Source organism: Piliocolobus tephrosceles, chromosome 6 (genome assembly GCF_002776525.5).
Source record: "Piliocolobus tephrosceles isolate RC106 chromosome 6, ASM277652v3, whole genome shotgun sequence".
NCBI lineage: Eukaryota > Metazoa > Chordata > Mammalia > Primates > Cercopithecidae > Piliocolobus > Piliocolobus tephrosceles.
The window spans coordinates 127158052-127184828 of record NC_045439.1 but is presented as its reverse complement, the minus strand read 5'-3'; the positions used below and the strand labels follow the sequence as shown (position 1 = coordinate 127184828).

At 47.6% G+C, this 26777-nt stretch overlaps 1 protein-coding gene across 1 annotated transcript in view; it reads right to left on the bottom strand.

Moving 5' to 3' along the window:
• Positions 1 to 26777, bottom strand: part of PCSK6 (proprotein convertase subtilisin/kexin type 6) — a 193525-nt gene that overhangs the window by 69039 nt on the left and 97709 nt on the right. The window contains exons 10-13 of the mRNA XM_023193592.3: positions 21372 to 21584; positions 17620 to 17720; positions 12532 to 12635; positions 10272 to 10389 (exon numbers count right to left, since the gene is read on the bottom strand). Coding sequence (XP_023049360.3) covers positions 10272 to 10389; positions 12532 to 12635; positions 17620 to 17720; positions 21372 to 21584 — 536 coding nt within the window. The remainder of the gene's footprint in view (positions 1 to 10271; positions 10390 to 12531; positions 12636 to 17619; positions 17721 to 21371; positions 21585 to 26777) is intronic.

Genomic DNA, 26777 nt, shown 5'->3' with positions numbered 1-26777 from the left:
GATCTGCAGCTGAAGAAATACGGCATTCTTTGGTGCAGACCAACCGCCACCCAGCAGCACATTAATAATTCCCTACCACACGACTGGCGCTCAGCTTATTATGGGGAGCGCTTTTCCCATAATGCCTGGACTCTCCTCCCGGGAGGCACAAGGCATTCTGCTCAGAGCCTCTCAGGAATTACATTGCTTGGCTCTACTGGGCCTGAGTCATAAAAAGCAATCAAAACAGTTATAAACAGTGATGTAATTCCCTCGGAGACTCTGTAAATATTTGAAAACATGCTTTGCATGCACCATAAATTGATTTAGAGATGCTGACTTCCTTCATTGCCTTCTCCCAAGTTTTACTGCTGGTGTTTACTGGTCAGCAGCCCCCACTGCGGTAGATGCAGAACACAACAGAAGGCTCTGGAGAATTCCAGGCCCTGCAGGGCCCATGTGTGTCTCCAGGTGAGTGTCCCCCCTTCACCCCACACTAAGAATGCAATGTGGGTGCGTTGGGGAGAAGCAAGGTGTGGAAGAAACACCTAGGCCAGCAGACTTACTCAGTGCTCCCCTGGGGCTTCCAAATGTAGCTCCCAGTCAACCCCAAGAACCAGGAATAACCCTACACTCTCACACTTCAACACTTTTCCAGTGCTAAATAGTAAGATCAAGGGGAAACAGAAACAAAAGCCTTAACCAAGTTGAAGACACTGTCCCCACACTCCAACCAATTGCTCAATGGCAGGGGAAGTGATCAGTCTGCTCTAGAAATAGACCTGGAATCCTTGTGAAGAAACTTTAATCCCATTGATAAGGCACAGGGATGAGAGAACAGGAGCAGGGTAAAAGTAAAAGACAACCAAGCCCCACCCCTCACCTGCCCCCGCCACCCTGAGCCCCACCCACAGAGTAAATCATCTCAGAATATGAAAGTCTCTTGCGTCTAACTTTTTTATTCCTGCTAAGGGACTCCAGCTGCTGCGTAAAGAAGGCTGGGTTGGGTGTGATCCTTCGCCAGCCCCGCTGCTGCTGCTGCTGTCTGCAGGGAGGCTGGCTGGGGGCGGGAGCACCCAGCTCCTATAGGAGTTAATGGCCTCACTTGGTTGAGTTTTCAAAGCCAAGCCCTTACCTTCACCTGGGGGCTAGAAGCTGAGCGGCCTCCTGGAACAAGGCTAACTGTAACAATTAGTTTTTATGTGAAATCTCTTAACTGCTAAATTGCTCAGTAACAGGCCACCAGGACTCCTAATTCCTGTAAGTTCTGGGGCAGCACGGAAGCCCAGGACAGCTACTACAGGAGGGCACGCTGCCACCTTCCTGACATGCAGTTAGCTCCTCACACATTTTATTTCTGTGGTTGCTATTGAAACCATTAACCTAACATCCCAACTTAGAGTGCTTTTATTAGAAAGAGAAATAAAAGAGGAGGCTTCAAAATGTTTCATGATCATTGTGCTCAAAATTTTCTGTATTTCAGATAGAAACACCAGGAAGAAAATAAGGAAGCCACCTATCAAAAGTCATCACTTTAAAAAATTAACTGCAAGACAGAAAGTAGAACAGTCAATGAAAAAAATAGAAGTGATTCTCCACCCTACAGTTATTTCTAAGGTAACACTGAAAATGCAAGTCGACTGCCAAGTAATTTATTTTTTAGGTTAAACAATGTGCAGAGATGATCACTGTCACATGAATACAGCTACATTGTACTTTAATGATGAAAACTGATTTAGAAAGATCTTAAAGTTCCCAAAATAACTGAAAAGTGTCTTCTGCTATCAACTTCTGAAATTGTGGTCTATGTACGTAAAGCCATCTTCCTAGGACCCTAAAGGATTCCAAAGAGTTAAATGATCCTGCAAGACCTGCCTGGAGACTGAGCGTTGTTGAAGCCAGGGAGATGGCCAGACTTGGAAAAGATCACTAATGACAGCAAATGCCGCATGCCATGGAGCCACATTTCAACATTAATTACTCTGGTACTTCAGATGATCTCCATTCATCCTAAATGCTCTCCAGCCGCTCCCTTCTCCTGAGGAGGTGAAGGCCTACCAACAGTAGCCATCCTACTGACTTCCTAGGAACTCCAGACCACAGATATGTTGGTCTCTTCCTATTTTGTTTTCCAATGCACAATACTATCTAAGAGCAAAAACAGGCCGGGCACGGTGGCTCAAGCCTGTAATCCCAGCACTTTGGGAGGCCGAGACGGGCAGATCACGAGGTCAGGAGATCGAGACCATCCTGGCTAACATGGTGAAACCCCGTCTCTACTAAAAAATACAAAAAACTAGCCGGGCGAGGTGGCGGCGCCTGTAGTCCCAGCTACTCGGGAGGCTGAGGCAGGAGAATGGCGTAAACCCGGGAGGCGGAGCTTGCAGTGAGCTGAGATCCGGCCACTGCACTCCAGCCTGGGCGACAGAGTGAGACTCCGCCTCAAAAAAAAAAAAAAAAGAGCAAAAATAAATATTTTCAAGTAACCGAGTGCCATGGGAAATAGGAAGGCAGGACATGGGCTGAAACCCTCCACCTCCAGCTCCCCACTTTTCCTGTTCTACCCGGGAAGCTCCTCCACGTCAGGATTTCTCAATCCCTCCTTGAAGCTCTCTCCCCAGCTTGGCTTCCTGGGCCAACCTGGATCCTTGCACAAAGCACTTGTTTTGTTCCTCACTGGGCCCATGACTGTTCTAGGGCCATGTTGAGAGACCCTCCAGAATCAGGAGTCGGCGGCATCCTGCCAGCTGCTGCGCTGGCACCTGGCTTGGGGAGGAGAGGCTAAAGAACTGAGGCCCATTACAGCAGAAGGTCACCCAGGAAACCCTTTCACAGACTCGCTAATGGAAGTGAGTGGAGCGGCAAGAGTTAATTGGGACAGACTTGCTAAATAAAGCAATAGGAAAGCCAGCAGGTCTGTCAGAGGGCACAGAGTGCCTTTGTGAGGGTGGCAAGAGGCTTCTAAGTCACTTCTCAGACCTGTGTTCCAGGATGCATGCTTTCAACAAGATGGCCTTCAGGCTCTGAGGTAAGCTGCTTCATTCTATCTGTGGGCCTCCTTATTCATATGGGTTCAGCCTGAGAATTTTCCTCAGATGAAATTACTTTATTTTTTTTTTGAGATGGGGTCTCACTCTGTCCCCAGGCTGGAGTGCAGTGGCATGATCTCGGCTCACTGTAACCTCTGCCTCCCGGGTTCAAGCAATTCTCCTGCCTCAGATTCCGGAGTAGCTGGGATTACAGGCCCACGCCACCATGCCTGGCCAATTTTTGTATTTTTAATAGAGATGGGGTTTCCCCATGTTGGCCAGGCTGGTCTCGAACTCCTGACCTTAGAAGATCCACTGGTCTTGGCCTCCCAAAGTGCTGGGATTACAGGCGTGAGTCACCGCGCCTGGCCAAAATTACGTTTGATGATCAAACCATAGCACATAACTTAGGCAAGAAATAAAATTTAACTAAAAAAAAAAAAAAAAACTAATCCAGTACATTAACTTACACAATGCTGTCCACAATTAATTGGGCCATAAGGTGCTTTAATATGTAATGCTTAAATTTATAGCATACTTTTTCTTCTATATTAAATGAGGGGACTGAATTAGCTGGCTTTAAAGATGCCTTCCAATTCTAACAGTCTACAATTCAACCTGAAGGGGAGTAAAAAAGACAATAAAATATACAGTCAATCCTCATTACTCACAGATGCTGTATTTGCATATTCACCTAGTGGCTAACATTTATTTGTATCCCCCAAACCAACACTTGTGGCATTTTGGTGTCATGTGTATCAGATGTGTGCAGAGTGGTAAGATATGAGTCTTACCCACAACAAACACACTCCCAGCTGAGGTCAAACAAGGCAACATGGCCTGTTGGTGCAGCTCTCATACTGTAAACAAGTGTCCATTTCCGGCCAGGCGTGGTGACTCACGGCTGTAATCCCAGAACTTTGAAAGGCTGAGGTGGGCAGATCACTGGAGGTCAGGAGTTTGAGACCAGCCTGGCCAACACGGCGAAAGCCCGTCTCTACTAAAAATACAAAATTAGCCAGGTGTGGTGGCACGTGCCTATCATCCCAGCTACTCAGAAGGATGAGGCAAGACCATTGCTTGAACCTGGGAGGCGGAGGTTGCAGTGAGCCGAGATCATGCCGCTGCACTCCAGCCTGGGTAACAGAGTGAGACTCCATCTCAACTGGAAACAAGTGTCTATTTCACAGCGTATTTAGTGCCACATTTTTCACAGTTTTGTGCTGTTTTTTGTTTTTCAGAGACAGAGTCTCACTCTGTCACCCAAGCTGGAGTGCAGTGGTGCGATCCTAGCTCACTAGAGCCTTGAACTCCTGGGCTCAAGCGATCCTCCCACCTCAGCCTCCCAAGTAGCTGGGACTACAGGTGCAAACCACCATGCCTAGCTCTGTGCTTTTCTGTCGGTGAATTCGCTGTTTGAATTGGCCCCAAGTGCAGTGCTAAAGCACTGTCTAGTATCACTAAGCATGAGAAAGCTGAGATGTGCCTTAAGGAGAAAACATATGTGTAAGACAAGCTTTGTTCCAGCAATGAGCGCTAGTGCTGTCATCTGTGAGTCTAAAGTTAATGAATAAATAATCTATGTTAAATAAGCTGCCTTTAAACACATACACATAAAACAGGGTCTGTATTGATAGGCTGGCAAAAATGTGACCAGAGGCTCACAGGAACTTAACCCTGTATCTCTCCTAGGAACAATGCTTCAGTATTTGCTAATTCAGTGTTCGTGGTGACTTTGTAGAACAGTGCCATGAATAGGGAGAATCAACTGTATTCAAATTCAAATCCTAATTTTAGAACTAAGTAGCCTTTACAATCTGGGGGAAACAAGTTTGCTTCAAAACTAAGCCAGGAAGGGCAAGGGCTGCAGGAACACAGCCAGCTGGTTAAGTTTGCTTGCAGCTACAAGGGGTACCAGGAGGCAGGAAAAATGTTGTGGGCCCAATATGGTTACCCCCAGGGCAGGACTGCACAGCACCCCACGTTTTCTGAGGACACCCAGGCATGCTCTATATAACAATGGCCCAAGACGAGAAACCAAAAGTAAGGGCCTCCTGTGGTACCCAGGTATGCACAGAGGTCAAATGCCCTGGAGGGAGAGGCGGGGTAAGGTGAGGAGGGGATGTGAGAGTGGCAGAAATCTGCATAGTTCTGAGACAACCCAAAGAAAGGAAGGGCTTTTGGCTTCCTAAAAAGATGTCAAATCAGGCTGTGTGCTTGAGCACAGCAGGAAGCTTGGCTGACCTGTGTCTGATCCGCACAGGCACTCCATCAGACTGCTGGGCTCCTGGCCTCACCTGCTTGCCTAGCTGACCTGCCGCAGTTGAGCCACCAGCAGCTGTGCTCTTAGGCACTGACAGCTGGCCAAGGCTGGAGGAACTTCTAGGCAGCCAGGGTCAGGGTACTTTATCTTCCCTGCAGGTGGTGTGCCCAGCTAGCTCCTGGCACAGAAGTCAAGGAGGTGAGGTCTTCTAACGGGTGGGCAGGTTGCTCTACTTGGCTCAGTATTGCCTGAGTTCCTACCTAGAGGGGGCAAGGTGGACTCTGGAGACAAGCAGCCTGCGGTAGCAGTTCAACCCTGCAGCACCCCAACTCTGGGCCTAAGTTCCTAACTCCTTTGTGCCTCCATTTCTTCCTCCATAAAATGGGGATAAAGATAGTACTCTAACCTCGTATGTTTATTGGGGATTTTTATGTAAAGTGCTTAGAGCAATGCCTGGCACACAGTAAGTGCCTTTATATTCACAATCCATTCTCTCTCATCCACAGCCATATGTCTTTATAAATAGAGTTGTTTTAAAATGACCACCATATGCAGTCTAGTTTAACGAAATTCTAGAAAAGTAGGTAATATGTGGATAATCCAGAGTTAATTCCTGAACATCTATAAAAAGATTATCTGCTTTACAGATAATCCTTGATAGTCAAAGCAATGCATTGGCTTTTGGGTCTGAAGTATCTTGTGTGGGTGTGGGTGTGTGACAGAGTTCTTTAAAAGATAGGCCAAACTAAACTGTAAGCTCTGTCTGGACAGTAACCTTCCAAAGCAGCACAAACTAAAGATGTGCAGGTAAGTTCTTATTGCTTTGTGTTGGCTTAAAAGACCCTGTTGTTGTGGTCTTCCCAGCATTGAGGTGGGAGTCATGCATATCACAAATTGTTTCCCAGGAGCCTGGATTTTCAAAGCAGTGATAGTAGTACTGGCTAGAAAAATCAAGAGTTAAATAGAATATTTAATATTTGGGCCTCTATTTCATCAATTGGAATAATACTAAGCTTAATTTTCTTTTTCATTGAAAGAAAAGCTATAAAAATATCAACTTTATCCCTCTATTTAATACACACAGATTTTAAAATCATTTTGCACAGGCAGATGCCACTGGTCATGATCCTATGTACTGATCCCATGTACCTTCGTTTAATTGACAAAGGTTCTAAACAGACGGAAACCATTTGTGCCCAGGAGTAGGTCAACATGCCTCTGGTCTATGAGTTTGATGATCACAACAGAGGCCCAGGCGCAGCTCACACTTTCATCCAGTGCTATCCTGGAGGACACTAGCAAGTCACTGTCTTTTGCTAACAGTAGCTGTCATTCAGTTTAAGTGATTTCCTCTTGCCTCTGCATGTAGATTTAGCATTTCCTGAAAGCTGCCTATGATGGGCCCTACCCCATGTGGGCTCCCACAGAGGTGGTTCAGACATCACTACCTCGGTTCTGGGGCTCAGACTGTTCTAGGGGAGGGTAAACACCAGGCAGTAAAGAGACCGCCCAGCACAATCCCATGGTGCCTTGGAGCAGGGGGCCTGGCTCCTTGATTCTCACCCAGGCCCAGCCCTACTTGAGGTCCCCTCTCTCTTCATTTTCTCTACCCTTCCAGGGATTTCTTCTTATCTTTCAGGTGGATCCAGACAGAGACAGGCTCAAATCCCACAGTCCCCAAATGTGCAATGTCCAGATGAGAAATGCCAGAGTATCACCTGGGGTCCCCTTTTGGCTAGTCCTTTTCACACCACAGATGGTCTTTTTTTAAGTGACGGAGCTGCCTCCTGAAGGGGACTGCGTCTGGTGGGTCTGGCATCATGGCCCCAGCTCCTTCCTCTGCAGCCCTCACTGTGCTGTGCTGATGGCCTTTCTGTGCCTTTGGGCCTGAGCATGACTCAGGGGCAGGCAGGGGCTGTGATGCCAGCCACTGGGGCATGTTGGAGACAGCAGCTCAGCAGGAGGACGCCATGGCTGACGAGGCACGAGCTCTGTGCAGTCATTCGGGGGCACTGGATGCAATGCTAGTCTGGGAGCACAGGCTGGGTGCACACGAGGGATGTGCAGAAGGGGTGGCCCATTTGACTCTTCCTGTCAGTCATTGCCATGAGGACAGTCTCCCTGAACCATGATCACATCCCAGCCCAGGGCTAGGGGTAGAGAGAGGTGCCTGAGATAGTCATTCCTGCCCCTGTGCGTGACCAGAGGGGTGGACATGTGAACACCCCAGCCCCTCTCCCTCAGGACCACGTGTGACATTACCATAGACCTGGCAGGTGTGGACATATGACCCATCTAGAGGACTCCTGTACTTAACATCCAGTGAACACAGTTGTCTGACCTTTGGTCACACCAGGGTGGCATCCTCTCCCGTTCAAGAGAAAAGACAGTCACCATATCCCACACAGTGCACACAAATGCACAAGAGATGGGTGTATAAAGAGGCATACACACCCCCTCTCTGTCTCCCCTCTTGTTCTGCCCTTCACCATGGGAAGCAGCTGAGGGCAGGTTCAGGACATTCAGAAAGTCCTAGGATTTCACCATGAGAGGAAGAAACCAGAATGAGGCCAAGAGAGTAGACAGCTGGACCCAGAAATGTGCGTGGAGAGGGGGCAGTTAGAAGAAGATGGGAAAATGGCTGTGTGGGAACACTTCCTTTTCATTTTCAGCCACGTGATCCTAGCAGCTGGGAACCCCGATGGGGAAAACTCGCATAGCCATGGGGATACTCGCAGCTCAGGTGACCCCGACAGGCAGGCAGGCAGGTTCAGGGGCAGAGCTGGCTGGAGCTCCCTGCCAGGAGGGGAGACCCACCGGTGGATGTGAGGCATCAAACTCTGCTTGGTGACACCACTCTCTCTGGAGACCCTTATGTCCTCTGCAACAACCACGTTACGGAGTTAAGCAAGCGGTTTGATAAGCAAGCGGTGTGAGACGGTGGGCTGGCTGAATATTCCAGAAAGAGTCTGAAACTGCTAATGGTAAAGATGACTTTTCTTTAGAAACAGAAGTCTGATTCTTCTCCTCTCTTGGAGTTTGGAGGGTCCTTACTTTCCTCAAAGGACAGGAACAATGTTACACTGTATGTTACGGCGGGTTCCCTCAACCCGTGCTGTCTAGACTCCGTGTGCTTTCACTTAAAAAACAAAATAAAATAAAAATAAAAACAACCACTCGCCACCTAGGCACCACTCTGCCATCTTAAAACGATTTCTGGCAGGAGAAGAATGCTTCATTCAGGAGCCGCCCTGACGGGGACACCAGCCGAGGCGCCGGGGCAGAGGGCAGCCCCCGGGTCAGGAACCAGACCCAGGAGCCCACCTCCCTCACCTAGCCTTTGAGGGTCCAGGCTGCAGGCATTTTCCAACAAACAAAGACAGAGAAGGCACAACCTCCTTTATCTCAGAGACTCTCCCCCATTTTTTCAAATTTGACAGTCTAAGGCTCCTCAGAGAAATGGATGCCTTAAGAAGTCAAGACTGAGGCTTGTCGGGTGGCCGGCTGACCTGTTGGGGCCTGGAGTGATCACTCAGCGGTCAGTGTGCAATTAGCCATGGGAGAAAAAGGTAATTTTTCAAAAGATCCCTCTGTGGCTGTTCATCCAGCTGCTCAGCCAACACATACTCTCTGCATTCCTACCATATGCAAGCCTTCCACCAGAAACATTTTTCTCAACCATTTGTGGCAAAAGAGTGTATTATAAGAGTAGAAGCATATTCAAGGAAGAGGCATCTAGAGAGTGATCTGTATTTGTTGATAAAGCAACATATCATTCTTTATCATCGCATCACTACTTTTTCAAACACACGTTTTCCAAATGGAACAAGTAGTTATGGGAAAAATGCACTCCATTCTGTATCAGATACAAGGCCCAGAGAAACACCGTTCTCCTTAAAAGAACTGCTGTGATGGCAGAATTGGAATAATCTGATTTCCTCTCCTAGTGGGGTAGGGTTCTTGCTTTCTGATTTACCTTATGGCTGATTTTTTTAAAAAATAAAAATTTTGGTCAGGCATGGTGGCTCATGTCCGTAGTCCCAGCACTTTGGGAGGCTGAGGTGGGTGGATCACCTGAGGTCAGACCAGCCTGGCCAACATGGTGAAACCTTGTCTCTCCTAAAAATACAAAAAAATTAGCTGGGCGTGGTGGCAGGAGCCTGTAATCCCAGCTACTCGGGGGGCTGAGGCAGGAGGATGGCTTGAACACAGGAGGCGGAGGTTGCAATGAGCCAGGATCATGCCACCGTATGCTGGCCTGGGCAACAAGAGCAAAACTCAGTCTCAATCGATCAATCAATCAATCAACGAACAAACATAACAGATTTAGAAAAACTCCAAAGAGCAATTCTGGGTGTGCCCTGCTCATGGGAGAGAGATGAAGCCAGGGCTCTTCTGCTCCAGCCTTGTTAAAAAATTCCCATCGCTTAAGTCTGAAGAAGGTTGTACAGGGCCAGATAAAAGCCACACAAAGCTGCTATGATAATAAGCAGTACCCCCACAACCCACAGCAGAGAAGGGGCTGACCCAGCCGCTCCTGCTCAGGCCAGGTGGATTCACAGTGCAGGCTCCCAGGGCTGGTTAGGCTGGGCTGGGACTACAGCTCCAACCTCTAGCAGGTGGTGACAGAAAGGACACTTGCAGCTACTCCTCATTTCACCCTTCTGGGAGGAGCAGATCCCCAACTCGGTCTCATATGCTAAACATGGGTAAGAATTTCCAATACTAGGCTGAGCGATTCAGGCTGAGGAACTGACCCCCTATCATGGAGCAATCTGCTACAGAAGGGGAAGAGGCCTCAAAACAGTGGTGGCTTAAGAAGTGATTCCTTTCCCAGCTGTACGATCCACAAGAGAAAATGCAGACGTGTGCAGGCAGGCACCGTGCACATGCACATGTGCACAGAATGCATGTGGAAACACCTCCAGCCACACCTTACAGCAGAGTCAGCTCCAAACCCACATGCTTGAGAAGTCACTGATAACACAGCAGAGCCTTACCTGGGTCTCTTGTCTGAGGCGGCCACACACATGTGCTGCGATGGCACCGCTGTCCACTTCTTTGCCTCCACAACGAGAGCTTCTGCGTCCACCAAACCAAATCCATAGAAATGGCTAACTGAAAAGACAGGCCCTTCAGAGCCAGGCTCTCCTGCCTTGCCCAGGAAGGGAGCAAGGCTGGCTCTTGCATCTGCTGGGCCCCATGGAGGACAGATGGATTATAACACTCGAGGTCTCCTTGGGGTCCCAGGCTGCAGGATGGGTCCCTCTGAGGGTTGCTCAAAGGCCCCAGCTGCTTCTCTCTCTCTGAACCCAACTCCCTCTGTTTAATTTAGGAGTGTGGGTCAGGAAGCATGTCCCGTTTTGGTACAGAGAAGAAGTGCTGACAAGGTCTAGGACTTCCTTTTTTTGAGGCAAGGACAGGTTTCTTTACATTAAAAGGGCTTGTCAGCGTCTATGCTCCCTGAATCTTAGACCAGACAAGAGAAACAAGATTTGAGACCTCTTGGTTCACACAATTACCACGTGTCCAAAATGCAGTAACACAAGGCTGTGCTTATCTTTTTTGCCATTTTTATTTCCCTGCTGAGTTCCCAGAGCATTCCGGGAAAGCAGCATGGCACAGCACAGAGACAGGCTTGCAAACTGGCCCGGTCCAGTATTTAATTTGGCCAGGGCAGGGGATTTTCAAAGTTTAATTTAAGAGGCAAGGTCAAGAACTAGATACAATCTATTTTCCTATTTAATTAGGCCAAAATTGAAATGTAGGTCAGCTCTTGTTACAGCACACCACTACCACCAACATTCCTGCAAAACAAAGATCAACTAGGCCCAATCAATGGCCTCCTTATTAAAAGGAATGTCCCTTGGCACTTAGGGTAGCTATGCTTGACCTGTATTTTACAGATAGTAGTATCAGACTTGGTGTCAAATTAGTCAGACCTGAGCTTCAGAAAAGGTTAAAAAAAAAAAAAAAAAAAAAAAAAATTCCTCCCTAACATAAATACTATGGCCAAATATTTTTCAGTATACCTGATAAGAAGTCAGGTAAACAGGTCGGGCACAGTGGGCCTCATGCCTGTAATCACAGCACTTCGGGAGGCCAAGGCAGGTGGATCATGAGGTCAGAAATTTGAGATCAGCCTGGCCAACGTGGTGAAACCCCATCTCTACTAAAAACACAAAAATTAGCTGGGCATGGTGGCAGGTACCTGTAATCCCAGCTACTCAGGAGGGATTACTTGAAGGAAAATTGTTTGAACACAGGAGGCAAAGGTTGCAGTGAGCCGAGATTGTGCCATTGCACTCCAGCTTGGGCGACAAGGCGAGACTCCATCTCAAAGAAAGAAAAAAAAAGAAAAAAAAAGAAGTCAGGCAAACAAAGCCAGTGGCACTGTCCTATAATTACCTGCTTCAAAGGCTGCAGATAGTTGGTTTAATCAAGCCCTGACCACGGGTTGATTTCATGGTACCTAGGTCTGTACCAGGCTGGGCTGAGGGTAGAGGCCCCACTGTCCTATGATTTATTTTTATAACATAGGGCTGGCCAACAGAAGTTTTATAGTTAGAAAGTAACTTACAAAACTATCTTATTGTCCTCATTGTACAGATGAGGAAACTGAAGGCAAGTTTCAAAATCACAGAGCTACTCAGGGCTAAGGATGCAAGTTGCCCTTAGGTGGCACACAAACAAACAACATTTATTTTAATAATTATGGATTTGTTTTAATGCACATTCGAAAAAATACATAACTACATATCAAACCTATGATTAACTAGATGTAGTAGAGCTTCCTTTTAAAATACATTCTTTATGTCAAAAAAAAAATAGGGCAGTAATTTTTGTTTTAAGAGATGGAGTCCTGCTGTGTTGTCCAGGCTAGACTCAAATTCCTGGGCTCAGGCAATCCTCCTGCCTCAACTTCCCTAATAGCTGGGACTATAGGCACACATCATTGCTACTGGCTTAAAGAGAACTATGAGTAAATATTGGTATAGGTGGTGTCTGGGTGTGGCAAAAGTTATAGAGTTTAGGAGACCCTAGTAGACTCTTGTGACCTGAGGATTCTTCCGTAATGTCAGTGTGAACTTACTTCCAGGATACTCTTCTTAAATAGCTGTGCATGTGTTTAAACTCTTGTGACATACAATTAATAATAACAATTAATATTATTTGGAGATTCCTTTTAAGGAATTCATAACACCTCTTCCTATACATTCCAGGATCACCCAATGGTCCACTAGAACGTCATTGCCGCACCTTTATGACCCGCGCCGTTCACTTTCCAGTCGCTCGCTTTCAGGTGGGCCGGCCGGGATGTCTTCACTAGCAGGTGCTGGACGTCCCTCCAAGTTAACTGGCCGCTGCAATGACACAACACATCCTAGAGTACATACAGATCAACAACAGCAGCAACACAAGCCACTCAGAGGTAGGAGGTCGGGAGCCAACCCGTGTCTGAACTTGAGCAAGCCCCTCAGGCTAAGGATTGCATTCCTTGGCAAGGGTTTATTTCACCATCTCTTTGTAAACAAGTTTCCAGCAACTAAATCCCAAGGAGAAAAAAGGTTCAATGGGTGACCTAAAAGTCATAAGCATTAAAAGCCTAGCCTTGCTGCCAAGCTCTGCTTGAGTTTACACACAGCCATATGGGAAATTCTGAAAATACATATAATAGTAAATGTTTATCAACTACTTGGGGCTATTCTTCACCATAATAAGCAAATACTACAGTGCCTAAGAGTACATTCAAACCATGATTGGCCGAGATTCCATCCTGTGTGGACCCACTGGCTGCAGATTATAATTCAAGATTTTAGTATATGATTCTAAATTTATAAAATATTCATTTTGGGGAAGTAGAAACATTTCATCAAAAGAATATAACATGCCACTAATGTAAGTAAATACACAGATGATTTTTTAAAAAATTCTAAAACACATGTGCTCACCCTTGCTTTTTGTGTGTGAGACAGGGTCTCACCCTGTTGCCCAGGCTGCAGTGCAGTGGTGTGATCTTGGTTTGCTGCAACCTCAACCTTCTGGGCTCAAGCAATCTTCCTACCTCAGCCTCCCAAGTGGCTGGGACTACAGGTGTGCACCACCACACCCGGCTAATTTTTACATTTTTTGTAGAGACGAGGTCCTGCTATGTTGCCCAGGCTGGTCTCAAATTCCTGGGTTCAAGCAATCCTCCTGCTTTGGCTTCCCAAAGTGTTAGGATTATACGTATGAGCCACTACACCTGACCTACTTTTTTTTTTTTTTTTAACACCTCTGAAATCCAGATCCAGCTTATGATCTGATACCTCTTATAAGCCCCTCTGCCCACAGCAACCAGAAATGGGTTACATCGCCTGCAGGTGCTGAACTCGGTCCTGCCTATTCACAGTGTCATTTTCGGGTCTAAATAACTCTCAGCCTAAAAGAACTCTTCAATAGTTACAAAAATTCTAAGAGATATGGATGTATTGTATAATTGGCAGCACTTCTGATTTCTGTGGTACATAAAAAGTGTGCACCTTACAACTTTATGGCATCTTGGACTCGATGAAATATAGTATGAGAGTAGTATAAAATAAGAGCATTGTTCCTTTCTTCTAATCAGTATTAATTGCTATGGAATCTGGATATTTGAACATACAAGCTTTCTGCAAGGTTGTTTTAAAACATGGTAAAGATAACACCTACATGTGATCAGTAATAAAAGGAATATATTTTTGCCCTATCAAACAGCCAAGTGAAAAGAAAGATGTATGGGCTCATGGTTCCAGCTGCAATTTGACAGATAAATACTTACGGATCTTTTATTCCTTTTTTAGTCGATTAAATGGATGCCTACCTAGGACTTTCCACTCAATCAGAAAATTAACCAAGAATAAATGAGCATCTCTCGAGTCCAAGGCTCTCACTTCCTAATATCACAAACACATACTCTTTCTTTCCAGACCATCTTCCCAGGGCTCATCGGGATGGAGGTGACCAGAAGCACAAGCCCCAGGCTTGTCGTGGTGCGTGTTTACTAGGAATGTGCGCCATGCCACATGTGCTGCCTCAGGGAATATGACCCTAGGAACATGGACAAAGTAAAATCGGGGGAGCTGCTGCAGCTGAGGGGGACTGGGGATGCAGAAGAGAGAGTGCTGAAGTGCCCAGCTGCCTTGCCCTCCCCAATGAAGCCTGCTTGGATGTCACAGGTATCTCTCCAGTGGCCCACTCTGTGTATGGGTGTGTGAAGATGTACAGAACACAAAATTTACCATTTCAACCATTTGTAAATGTACAGCTCAGTAGCACTAAGTACATTCACATTGCTCTGCTACCGCCACATCCATCTCCAGAACTTCTCACCACCCCCAAACTGAAACTCTGTCCCATGGGACACTCAGTCCCCATTGCTCCCCTTCTCCAGCCCCTGACAGCCACCATGCTACTTTCTGTCTCTATGAGTTTGATGGCTCCAGGTCCTCATGTAAGTGGAACCATACAGGATTTGTCTCATTTCCCTTAGCACAATGTCGTTGAGGGACCTTATCATAATCTGTATCAGAATCTCCTTCCTTTCAAGGCTGAATGATATTCCATGGTGTGTACAGAGCACACTTCACTTATCTCTTCATCCATCATGGACACTTGCGTTGCTCCCACCTTTCAGCTGTTGTGAACCATGCTGCCATGAACATGGCTGTGCCAATATCTACCCAAGTCCCTGCTTTCAATTCTGGATATACACTCACAAGTGAGACTGCTGGATCGTCTGGGGAGTCTGTTTAATTTTTTTAAGGAAGTGCTATACTGTTTCCTACGGCGGCTGCTCTTTGCCCCCTCTTTGCCTGTTTTCCTACGAGAAGCTCACCCATGGCGTTAAGTCTTGGGGTACACTCCTTCCCTGGGCTCACACTCTCCAGGCTCCAGCTCTTGCCTCCCCTGATTTCTCCAATGTGTTCCTGCTGCTCCTGGCTGGTCACTGGCTTCCTTGCTGTCTCTCCCCTTCCATGTCCCGTGGCCCAGTCTCCAGGCCTTTCCCTGCCAGGCACACCTGTTCTCCTCCTGCATCCACTGGCCTTCCTGCAGCCCACATGCCAACCTCACTGTTAGGGGAGGACTCTGAGGCCTCAAGTAGCCCATGGCCATGCACCCTGGTGGAGAGGTCACAGGTGCAGGCTTTGGAGTTTAGACAGTGCTGACATGGCCACAGCCCATGCTGCCCGTGCAACCTGGCAAGTTACTGCTATGTGTCAGCAGCGCCTACTCAAAGACGGCTGCTATAGCCAGTCCTCTTGGAAATCTTGAATTTAGGTGCTGGGAAGCATGACCTTTGGAGTGGAGGACAGAATGGGTCCAGGGAGTGAGAAAATTAGGAACCAATTTCTTATGGAAAAATCTATTCTATTTTTGACTCTAGCAATAAAATCACAAATATAACTGCATGGAAAATAAGTCTAAGAGATGATGTTGAAAATGTTTTTTGATGAAGAAGGGATGTTTGAAAAGTACCAAGACTGTCCCAAAACCACTGGACTCCCTTTGCAGAATTCCAACACACGTGGGTCTTCCTTCATTCTGGCTGCATGCTGTCTGGGGGCCCTCCCCAGACTCTCAGGGAGCATCTCCACCCAGAACCATCTGGCTTTGCCCCAGTTCCTTCCACAGCAGTAGTGAACAGAGACAGAAGGCAGTCCTGAGGCCAACCAGAACAGGCGAGAGCCATCCCAAGCTGCAGATCTGCTCAACACAGGCTTTCAAATCCCCAGACATCAGCTGTTCCTTCCCTGACCAATCCTGTAAGTGTAAAATGCTTTAGATTGACATTGTTCCAAATGACGTTTGCCTGATTCGTCACCTGTATGTTTCAGAGGAGGAGCTAAAATGATGGGGAAGATGACCGTCTGAGCTTTCATGTGCCCGCTGACCAAGTTTAAGGGGACAACATGTCCCGAAGCAGGGTTTGCTTTTTATTTAGCTCTTTGCATGTTTCCAATAAGGAATGGAGGAAAATACAGCGCAAGGAAGGGTAGAGTATGCAAATTTGAGTTTCCACACAAGCAACTAATTACTTAGAATTTTTAAAAAGAGCCTCAGGACACAGAAGCTAACATTTTGGCCTGGAAATTAAAAATATCAAACTGTTTCTTCATTAAATTGGTAGCATTTGAGTGTTATGCTTAGTTTGTCTTGTGCAAATCCACATGCAAACATACGTAATTACAAGCATTTAGGCATCCCACCCATTCTTTTTGAGTTATTTAAAAACTCATCTACAACAGATGGCTACTGCAAAGGGCTAGTTTGTTCTCTGCCAGTTGTGATGACTAAAGTACAATTTGGTTTTGACCCTATGATTGCATGTGCAGTTAACTTGCTTTTCTTTCTGAACCAACGACACATACACAACTCAAGAGTTTTTCTTGATTGTCAATTTACAAGTGAAAGTTCCTAAAAAGAAGCTAGAGCAACCTAAAGTGTGATCTTGGTGTGAGGTGCAGAATCAGAGGCAGGCCTTGGGCTCTGGCCCAACCAGCCCCCGTGTCCTACAAAAGGTAGGAGACTTGGGCTTTAAGGAAAAAACCACTTCACACCCATCAGGATGGCCTAAAAGAAGGAAGGAAATTTTGATACGTGCTACAAATGGGTGAACCTTAAAGACATTACGTTAAGTGAAATAAGCCAGGCACAAAAGGACAAATCCTGTGTGATTCCACTTACACGAGGCACCTAAAGTAGTCAAATTCATAGAGACAGAAAGTAGAATGGTGGTTGCCAGAGGCTAAGGTGGGGGTCAATGGGGAGTGTTATAGGCTGAATTATGTCCCCTCCAAAATTTATTCATCGAAGTCTTAGACCCCAGTACCTCAGAATATGATTATATTTGGAGGCAAAGCCTTTAAAAAGGTAATTAACATAAAATGAGATTATTAGGGTGGGCCCTAATCCAATATGACCAGTGTCCTTATAAAAAGACGACACAGCGGAAGGGGAGAAGTCAGCTTTCTGCAAGCCAAGAAGACACCAACCCCGCTGACACCTTGATCCAGGAATTCCAGACTCCAGAACTTTGAGAAACTAAATTTCTATTGTTTGAGCTGCCCAGTCCATGGGACTCTGTTACAGCAGCCTGAGCTGACTAACCTGGGCAGCTGTAGCTAGGGCTGCAGGCATAGGGTTTCAGCCTGGGAAGAAGACAAAGCTCTGGGGGAGGGATGGTGGAACAGGGCACACAACTCAGCAAATGTGCTTAATGCCACTGAGCTGTCCACTTCAACATGGTGAAAATGGCAAATGTTATACATATTTTACCACAATATGAGCTTTTTCTTTAAAAAAAAAAAAAGGAAAGTGGGAACTTACTTTGCTTCTAGAGCCAAGGCGATGATGCCAGCCACCATGGGGGCAGAGACTGAGGTCCCGGTGTGGCCATCGGTACAGCGCTGACGCAGATCGGTGGTGACCTGGGGACAGACAAGCACAGTGAGGCGATGATGACAGACAGGCTAATTCACCCTCTGGAGAAGGCAAGGCTACTTCAGGTGCCACTAACTGGCAAGCGTGACCCTGGGTCCCAGGAACAAATAAGGTGTTAGGCAAATGCATCTCTCAGCAACCACAGGTTTCCACAACATCTGGTGCTCCCGGCTAAATCACTTTGCAGGAAGACAGGTAGGGACAAGGAGGCCAGCTGGGAGCACAGACCGTAAGCTTTGATAATAATAGATCAGCTGGTTCCCTCTCTACTGCAGAAGCTCATGTGGAAAAAATGGTAAAACAACATGAAACCAAGAAGCACCCCACAAGTCCTCCTCCCTGGGTCTGCTGGACTTTGTACCCTGTCACCAATATCCAAGAATACCCATGGCAAGACCATCAGAGTCCACACTAGTGATCCCTAAGTCACCCCCTGACTTCAGAGCAGCTGGAGGTACCCAGGTGGCTGAGAGAGAGTTCCGCCTTTAGCCAGCAGGTTATAAGTAGGTCCTCTACCAGGATGTCCTTCTGAAGAAGCAGATCAACCTGGCGTGTTCTTGACCTCCCAAGACCTGCTGCGCAGGGCAACAAGGCAGGAACTGCTAGCTGTGGGCTCTGCCTGCCCTCTTTGGAGGCACTGGTCCAGGCTGGGTGTGGGATGGATTCTGGACCTCACTACCGCTCAGGCTGATGTGTATCTCCCTTTGGACTGAAATGGGAAGCAGGTGCTGGGGGTTCAGCCTGTGTGGGTTCAGCTGTGCTAGGTGGGATTGTGGCCCCCATCATCTTTGTCCCCTGGTGTTATTCCGATGAGCTTTGCAGATGGAGTTAAGGTTGGTAGCCAGCCAGCCTTAAAGCAGGAAGATTATCCTGGATTCTCTGAGTAGACCTGGTGCCACCACAGGGCCCTTCACCTTGGAAGAGGAAGGCAGCAAGGCTGTCAGAGAGAAGAAGCATTAGGATGGACCCACTGCTGCTGGCATTGAAGAGGGAGTTGAGGAGCAAGCCAAAGAATGTGGGTGGCCTCTAGAGGCTGAGAATGGGCCCCAGCTGACAGCCAACAAGGAAACGGGAAATTCAGTCCCAGAACCACAAGGACCTGAGTTTTGCCAACACTGCCAACAGCCCAAGTGGGCAAGGAAACAGACTCTCCCTGGAGCCTCCAGAAGGAACCACAGCCCTGCCAGCACCTTGGCCTTGGCCTCGCAAGACTCAAAGGAGAGACTCGGTTGAAACTCTGGACTTCTGGCCTATAGGACCATGAGATATCAATTTGTGCTGTTTTAAGCTGCTAAGTTTGCGATAATTTGTTATGGCAGAAATAGGAAAGTCACACCCACCCACCACAGGGCTCCAGTAGCCGATTTGCCTAAACTTTGAGAATCAGTTTCATAGTGAGAGCAATGCAGATCCTCTTCCAAACTCAGCACCTTCCTTGCACACGTTTTAGCTGGGCCAACAACTGTCTAGGGAAGTGGGAGTCTGGCCTGTGTCACACACACAGGAAGATTTGACAGGAATGAATGCCAACAGAGACCAGCTTCCTCCTTGCTTGTTTCAGTGGGGAGGGCAGCTGAGGGCATGGGAAAAGGGACAAGAATGCCCCCTCTCTGACCCCAGTATCTTCATATGCAAATGGACAACATGATATAGATTTCAGGGGTTCTCGGCAGATCACATCTGGTCACCTGAACATACTTGTGCTTGGTAAATGGTGGCCAGGAGGAGAAACTAGGGTGGCTGGGCAGGAGGCCATGCTCCCAAGAGCATGTGAGGCTCACAGCTGGTTCTCCAGCTTCAGAGAAGGGGGTCCTGGGAAGTGAACAGAGGGGCCTACCCTGGGAGTGATGGCTGAACGAAGGTGGACAGCCCCTCCTGAGTTCTAGTGCTATGCCTGGGATACAGCTCGTGTTCAGTGAATGAACATACCCTCCTGTTCTGGTCAGAGATGCTTTCTTTAGGTTTTACTCCTCTATAAAGAGTCATGTCTCACCATGGGACCTCCCTCGCTCCAGGTGGGCACCTGTCCACATTCCCCAGACTCAGAGGGACAGAGAATGCAGGGGGACAGGGTTGTGATTGCCATTAAAGTCCTGCCTGAATGCTGTGACCGTGATACATCGACTGTCCTGAGCAGCACTCGTCTCCCTGGAGTATGTCTAAGAGGACTCAGAGCAAAAACTGGGCTCTAGTAGAGCTGAAAATAACACTGTTCATACTGTCAGAGCAGACTTCCCAGGCAGCGACCAAGACAAAGTATGTTTTCTCTTTTACCCCTCTCCAAACTATGCCCTTCTTACCCACATACTATTGCTCATGGAAGAGAATTTAAAAAGAAAGAAAGAAAGAAAATCAAAGCATTTTATAGCCAAGGCATGTACACATGCATGGCATATGAACACACATGCTGACGTGATTCGTGATGCAAATAAAGCTGCAAGTCCTGCTTCCAGGGTGGAGAGACACCATCCTGCCTGCACACAGTCCATATTATAAACTGTCCCATAACTTAGCAAATTCGAACTTGCATCCATTTGGCCAGCAAGGCTATGTTGGGTTTTGGCACAAGTGTCTTTCTAATAAGACCCCAGCAAGTCTGTGCTCCAATGAGCTGGATTTCTAGGTAAACAGGACACCATTCAGCATCTCAGCTGCCCGTCCCAGGGGTGCGTACTCGGGCAGAAAAGGAAAATAACAAATTAATACCTTAGTTAACCAGCCCAAGCCGCTACCAGGCTGGTGACGGAACGATGGCAGCTGACCTTTCACCGGTGCGGAGCAAAGCAGAGAATAGGAAGCCTGTATGCTCCCACAGAAAAGTGTAAAAATAAATTTGTGAATAACTTCTCAAGATGTGGTTGAGCAGCCAGAGAAATGAAAAGATGCTAGTGAGCTTTAAAATTTAACCATGTCTGGCCAGCTCCATGGTCTCATTTTTAAAGTGTCTACAAGTCAACTTAATGACTGTGCATTTCAATTCTGCATTAATTTGAACTGGAAACCCTCCCTTCCTCCTCCTTTTTTTTTTTTTTTTTTTAAGTAGAAAAGTATGTAGGGAAAGAAAAAGCATAAATTCTACTGGAGTACTAAAACAGTTACCTTTTAAAAGATAAATCATGCTTATGTTCACTTAAGTGAGTGGAACAGACAGAAACCACTGCTCGACTTAAAAGTGTCCAGGAAAAGTATTTCTGTAGCAACAGAATGCCTAGAAAAACTCTTGGATTTCTAGAATGTCTCAGTGTAAAACCAAGACTTGCTCTTACTCTATTGTACATGCTGGAACTGGATGGGTTCATTGGATTCCAAGAGATGTGACCACAGAATTTCAGAGTTAAAACAAGACATCATGAGAAGGAACCTCATTCTTAAATAATATTTTTAGATCTCTAAAACCAGACAGGGGTTTAATTGCTATTTCTGTGCAAGATTAGAAAGCCAGTGTCCGAGGAAGGCTGCCAAGGGACTGGGGTTTACCTCGAGGCTCAAATTGTTTGCCGATGGGTGAGGCTGGGACCCTGGGATCCAGAATAATCTGGCCTCAATCTAACCCATATTTCTGAGAAAGGGAGAAGAAACTCATTCCCAGAGGGCTGAAGCACACACTGTAAGCACTCCAACTTGCCAGGAGAACTTACGATTTTTCGCTCATAAAAGGCTCCGCTGCTGTAGGTGGTGGCCAGGGTGGAGGCACACTCTTCCAGATACCAGGGCTTGTAGCCATTCTCGGTGGCGCTGCTGACGGAGATGGTGTAGATGCTATTGGTGTAGCCATCACACGAGCAGTAGTCCCCCTCTCTCCCACCGTTCCCAGATGCCCAGACGAAAATAGAGCCCAGGCCCTGCCGGCCCTAGAGGGAACAAGAGGAACAAGGCTTAGCCCCACAGCCAGAACCTCATAGGGTGGGTCTCACCCCCGACCTAGAGTCCCATCTCCCAAAAGTTCCTTCAAAGGGGATAAGAAGGGTGCGTTCAGAACATCTGGATGCTGCTGAGAGCATGGTTTTGGGGGCTGTTTCGATTTTAATGGTGTGCTTTTGCCTGTGGCAGGAGCCCTAAAATTGCAGAATCACAGGATCATACGAGGGAAAGGGGTCAGAAAGACTCCTCTGTTCCTCACAGGAAAATCCAGGGTCCCAACACAAGCTGCTCTATTCCACAGCCATGCCTATCATTTCCATTATAATGGCCTAGGATCAAAGAGACCTAGCAGTGCTGCAAATAACACTGAGATTACAGATGATGGTGGGATTTATAACTTTAATTTTTTCTGGGTTGAAAGAGCTGGTCTGGTGGGGAAAAGAATGATTTTTCTGGAAAACATACTTGAGGAAGTACCCTTCTTGCACAGTGAGAGGGATAGGACCATGAACTCTGGGTGAAGACAGAATAGGTGAAAAGGGTTATGTCCAGGAAGCTGGTAGCAGCTTGTCGGTGTCCTGTCAGAGCTCCCCATGGTCTCTGCTGTGGGTAAGTATCAGGGTGGTCTGATTCACATCACTAGCCAAGTCCAGAGCCTCATTTGTGTGTAGGTTTTCTTTCCTTCTTTTTTTTTTTTTTTTTTTTTTTTTGAGACAGGGGGTCTTACCCAGGCTGGTCTGGAACTCCTGGGCTCAGGCGATCCTCCTGCCTTAGCCTTCAGGGTAGCTGTGCTTACAAAAGTGCGCCGCCATGCCCAGCTGTGCACCATGCCCAGCTGTACATTGTTAAGAACGTACACACAAAAGCAAATCTTTGAAAGACAGCAGCTGGTCAGGGTAGATTCCTGAAGCTCTGCTCTATCTCATACCCACAGGATGGATGATTTCTGACCACACTGAGAATCATTGCAGCCACAAATACCAGCTAAAGATTAGCGAGTAGAAGACTGAACTGACCGATATAGTCCAGATGGCTGGATGGGCTGGTGGTACACAGCCGGCCCGAGAGCAGGGCCAGGGTCCACTTCCATGGGAAACTGGAGCCACTGGCTGGCTACCACATCCTTACTGAGGACTCTCCTTCCCAAACAAATGGAGGAAATTTATACTTATGCTCAACAATTGGCCAATTTAAAGATAACTTACACCCCAATTCTGCAATCCCCATAGAGCCAAATTGAAGTCTGCTGCTGACCAAACATGTCACACTCACTTCTGGAGCACAATGAGTGGACCTGCCTGCTCCGTACACTCACGCCACGGAGGTTTGTAAACTAAGGAGACTCCAGCTCCAACCTGAGCCTCCCAGGAAAGCCCACAGGAAAGTTCTTGAAGCCCACGCAGCCCCGCTGCTTAAGGCTGCCTTGTCCACTCTGCTTTCTGCATCCGCAAGATGAACCTTGTCTGGGTGGCCAAGAGCTCAACAGAAAGGTCACTCCCAGAAAAGCTAACCTTCTGAGAAGAAGGCACAAAGAGCTCAGGAAGGTGGTGTGTGTGTGTGCATGTGATTACCTGCAGGAAGAGATTCAGCTGAAGCCAGTTTAAAGCAACTACAGTGCAAATCAAAAGGTATTTAACCCATCAGAGCCTCTCCTTATTCCAGGTGAGAATTAGACACTGCCACTCCTAACTCCCCACCCCACTTGAAATGACTCATAAAATGTCCTTTTGCAAGGTGGAGCATGCAACCTTACTGCTCCAGGGGCAGAGAGAATGGCCACAAACAGCGCTCCCCAAACTTAAATGTGCACACCCTGGAGTCACCTGGGAACCCTGTTACAATGCAGACTTGCACCCCAAAGTCCAGGGTGGGCCTGAGAGTGTGTATCCCTAATGAGGTCCCAGAGGATGCCAGTGCTGCTGGCTCTGGACCCCACTTTGAGTACCAAGAGCCTGAAATGCTCAAGGTTTGCATTTACAGCATGCACCATGCATTTATTATGAGACCAACCCACCCTCATAGGTGTCAACGTATCAACAACCTTTCCCCTCCTTAAAACGGTTTCCAGGAAGGAGACACGGAAATGAGGCGAGGAAACAGTCAGATCTGAGGAGTGTAGCGATGTTTTAACTGTTTCTGAAGACTTTATTTTCACTTCCCAGATCTTCCAGTGGCTTCATGGAAGCCATGGGACAGAAGCTGTAGGGGACATTTCAACCCTAGCCGTGAACTTGCACTTCTTTTAAGTAAACTCACAACTTCAACCCAATCAAATCGTATTTCAGTGTCTTCCCTGGGGAGGAAGAGTTCATTTCATGAGCTCAGAAGCACTGCTACTGAGGGCTAGCCAACACCGGCTACCTGGAGGCGGCCAGTGTCTTTAGCCACAGCAATGTCTAATCACCCCTTCTGAATAACCAGGTGTGAGAGGAGTAAGGCTTCCTAAGGACCAACATTAAACAGATCTTTATGCCAAGTTATAGCTTCTGCAGTCTCCCACCACCAGACCACATCATCTACCAAAGATAAAGTTGGATTTTACAGAAGACTGTAGGTGACAAATAGGGCCACAAGGAGGAAAAACAGATGGGGGAATGTGGTTTGGTTTGAGATCATCAAATTTCTAGGAGGATTTTCAGTGACAGATTGAGACAGTTGCAATTTAAGTTTCTCTGTATGACATATTTTACTTCCAAATGATGAAAAAAAATCAAATGACCTCAGTATTTCATGAAACTGTGACAAGAATGAGGGGAAACCACATGGTCCCCTCTGCAACTTTCCCACTCCCCTAACAGCTGGATGAAACCAACACTGCTCAGAATTCAGAATGCAAAGATTCCTCTCTGCAGCTCCAACCGCCCCAAGCCTCGCGTAGGCTCAGTGAACCAGAGAGCCCAAACGATCACTGCCAAACAATCAGGATCCCTCCTGGAGAGAGGGTGCCTCATCCTAGGAGCTCAATCTTTGGAAATCATCCCATAGAAATGACAGACGCTCAGCAGTAACCCCATCCAAAGCAATATGTTCTATGCAGGAAATGCCATCTCCAGCTTACCCACCCTCTCCAAAACTTAAATTTAGCTTAATTTTTTTTTTTTTTTTTTTGAGACAGAGTCTCACTCTGTCGCCCGGGCTGGAGTGCAGTGGCTGGATCCCAGCTCACTGCAACCTCCGCCTCCCAGGTTTACGTCATTCTCCTGCCTCAGCCTCCTGAGTAGCTGGGACTACAGGCGCCCGCTAGTTTTTTGTATTTTTTTTAGTAGAGACGGGGTTTCACCATGTTAGCCAGGATGGTCTCGATCTTCTGACCTCGTGATCCGCCCATCTCGGCCTCCCAAAGTGCTGGGATTACAGGCTTGAGCCACCGCGCCCGGCCCTAGCTTAATTTTTAAGATGTCTCATTTATCATCAAGACTGAGCCAAGCGATCTAGTGAGTTGGGGCTGGGAGCCAAGTAGTGGAAGGGTGATTTATGTATTCGGCAGTTCTTGGTGGGTAGCAGCTGACTTGGTCGTACCTGAGTCTGCCAGCACTCACTCGGTCCAGCCTCGGGCCTGGCTTAGGGGCTCAGCAGCCTGATTGAAGCTGCCTTGGTGTTTTCTTGGAGGAATGGAGATAAAGGAAGCTGTCCAGTGTCATAAGGATGCACACTAGGTCCCGTGCTGTGTGTGTGCATGTGTGTGTCTACACTGCCCCTCTTCCTTAATTTTCCTTCTCACATTGAGTGTCTGGGTGAGTACTAAACTTGGAGGGACACGGGGGTAGATACCTCGTATTTGGTCATTGGTTTCTCAGGCATTCAAGCCCTGAGTGGTTGGGGGGTGGGGGCAGTAGAGGAGGAAGCTTCTGCCTCACGCTTGCAGAATGATACCAAGTCCTTCAGAGGAGGTGCAGGCGGGTGCAGCTGGCAGGAGGTAGAAGATGCAGTGTAGGCCTGATGCCCGGGAAAGGTAAGTAGAAGAAACTCCAGGGTTTCAGCAGGGCAGCAGGGCAGCAGGGCAGCAGGGCTGGGGGGTCTTCTAAGAGAAAAATGCTCATCCCCATAAGAGGAAAGTAATAGATAGTGACCAAACTCAATGCACCCAGGAAAGCAATCAAATGATATTACTTAGAGAAAGGAAATCATGAACACAGTTTAAAAACAGATTCCTCCTCTGTGGGACAGGACTCAGGGGTGGGTACAGAGAGACAGAGAAAGACTGTTTGCAATATAATCTCTTCCTATTATCTGACTGACTTATTAGCTGTTTATGAGCCACTGTGTAATCACTATGCATGGGTTATAATACGACGAGAACTTTAAAAATATTTTAAATGATATAAATTTAATGGGCTTGACTCCTGCCACCACCTCCCCATTCTCCCATCCCCCACAGGAGAAGTCAGAGAAGCCTGGACTTCCTGCTGGAACTCCCTGTCCCCACTCCATACAACAGGCACTGACCACACATTGAACTTTGGGCTGGGGCCTGTTCAGCCACCCAGGGCCTCCTGGAAGCTGACCACAGCTCTGTCTGCCTGCTCCAAGAAGCTGTCCTCACCCAGAAATCTGCCACCCTGCTTGTAAGAACTGGCTCATCTGCAGCCACCCCCTCCCCCTTCCTCAGCCTTCCTGACACACAAGGATCCGGAACCAAAGACCACAGAGTGGCTGGCGGGTGGCCTCGCAGGAGCCTGCCAGCCTCCCCTTGGCCCATCAGCAGAGAAGCATCTTTGCTCTGCCTAGCCCCTTGTGAGGTTCTCCTGGAGAAGTTCGAATTGGGCTGGGCTGTGTGCTGGTAGGGGGCACCCTGACCACTGCTTCCTGCTGCAGTGGGGCCTGGGTGAGTACATACCCTGCGATGAATGTAGAAAGTTCCACGGCTGGGTATTTCTAAGGGCAGGTGGGCCGAGGCCTCTGCATAGTCCAAGAAACAGGCCAGGGGAGCTGCCTTGGACCCCTGTCACCCACCTGTGTACCCCCTTCAGCCAGGGATAGGCAAACTCCAAGGCAGAGAGGGTTGTGCTGGCAGTGACCACCTGGTTGTCACTGGAACAGCTGTTCTGGAACAAGGCAAAAACACTTCTGCTCTCGTTGGTAAAGAGCCACTTCTCAGACTCCCCAAGTGACCCCTCCACACTGGCCCTGGCACCTGGCACAGCAGAGTCTTCCCAGTCTTGTTTCAGGGCTGTGGCCAGTGT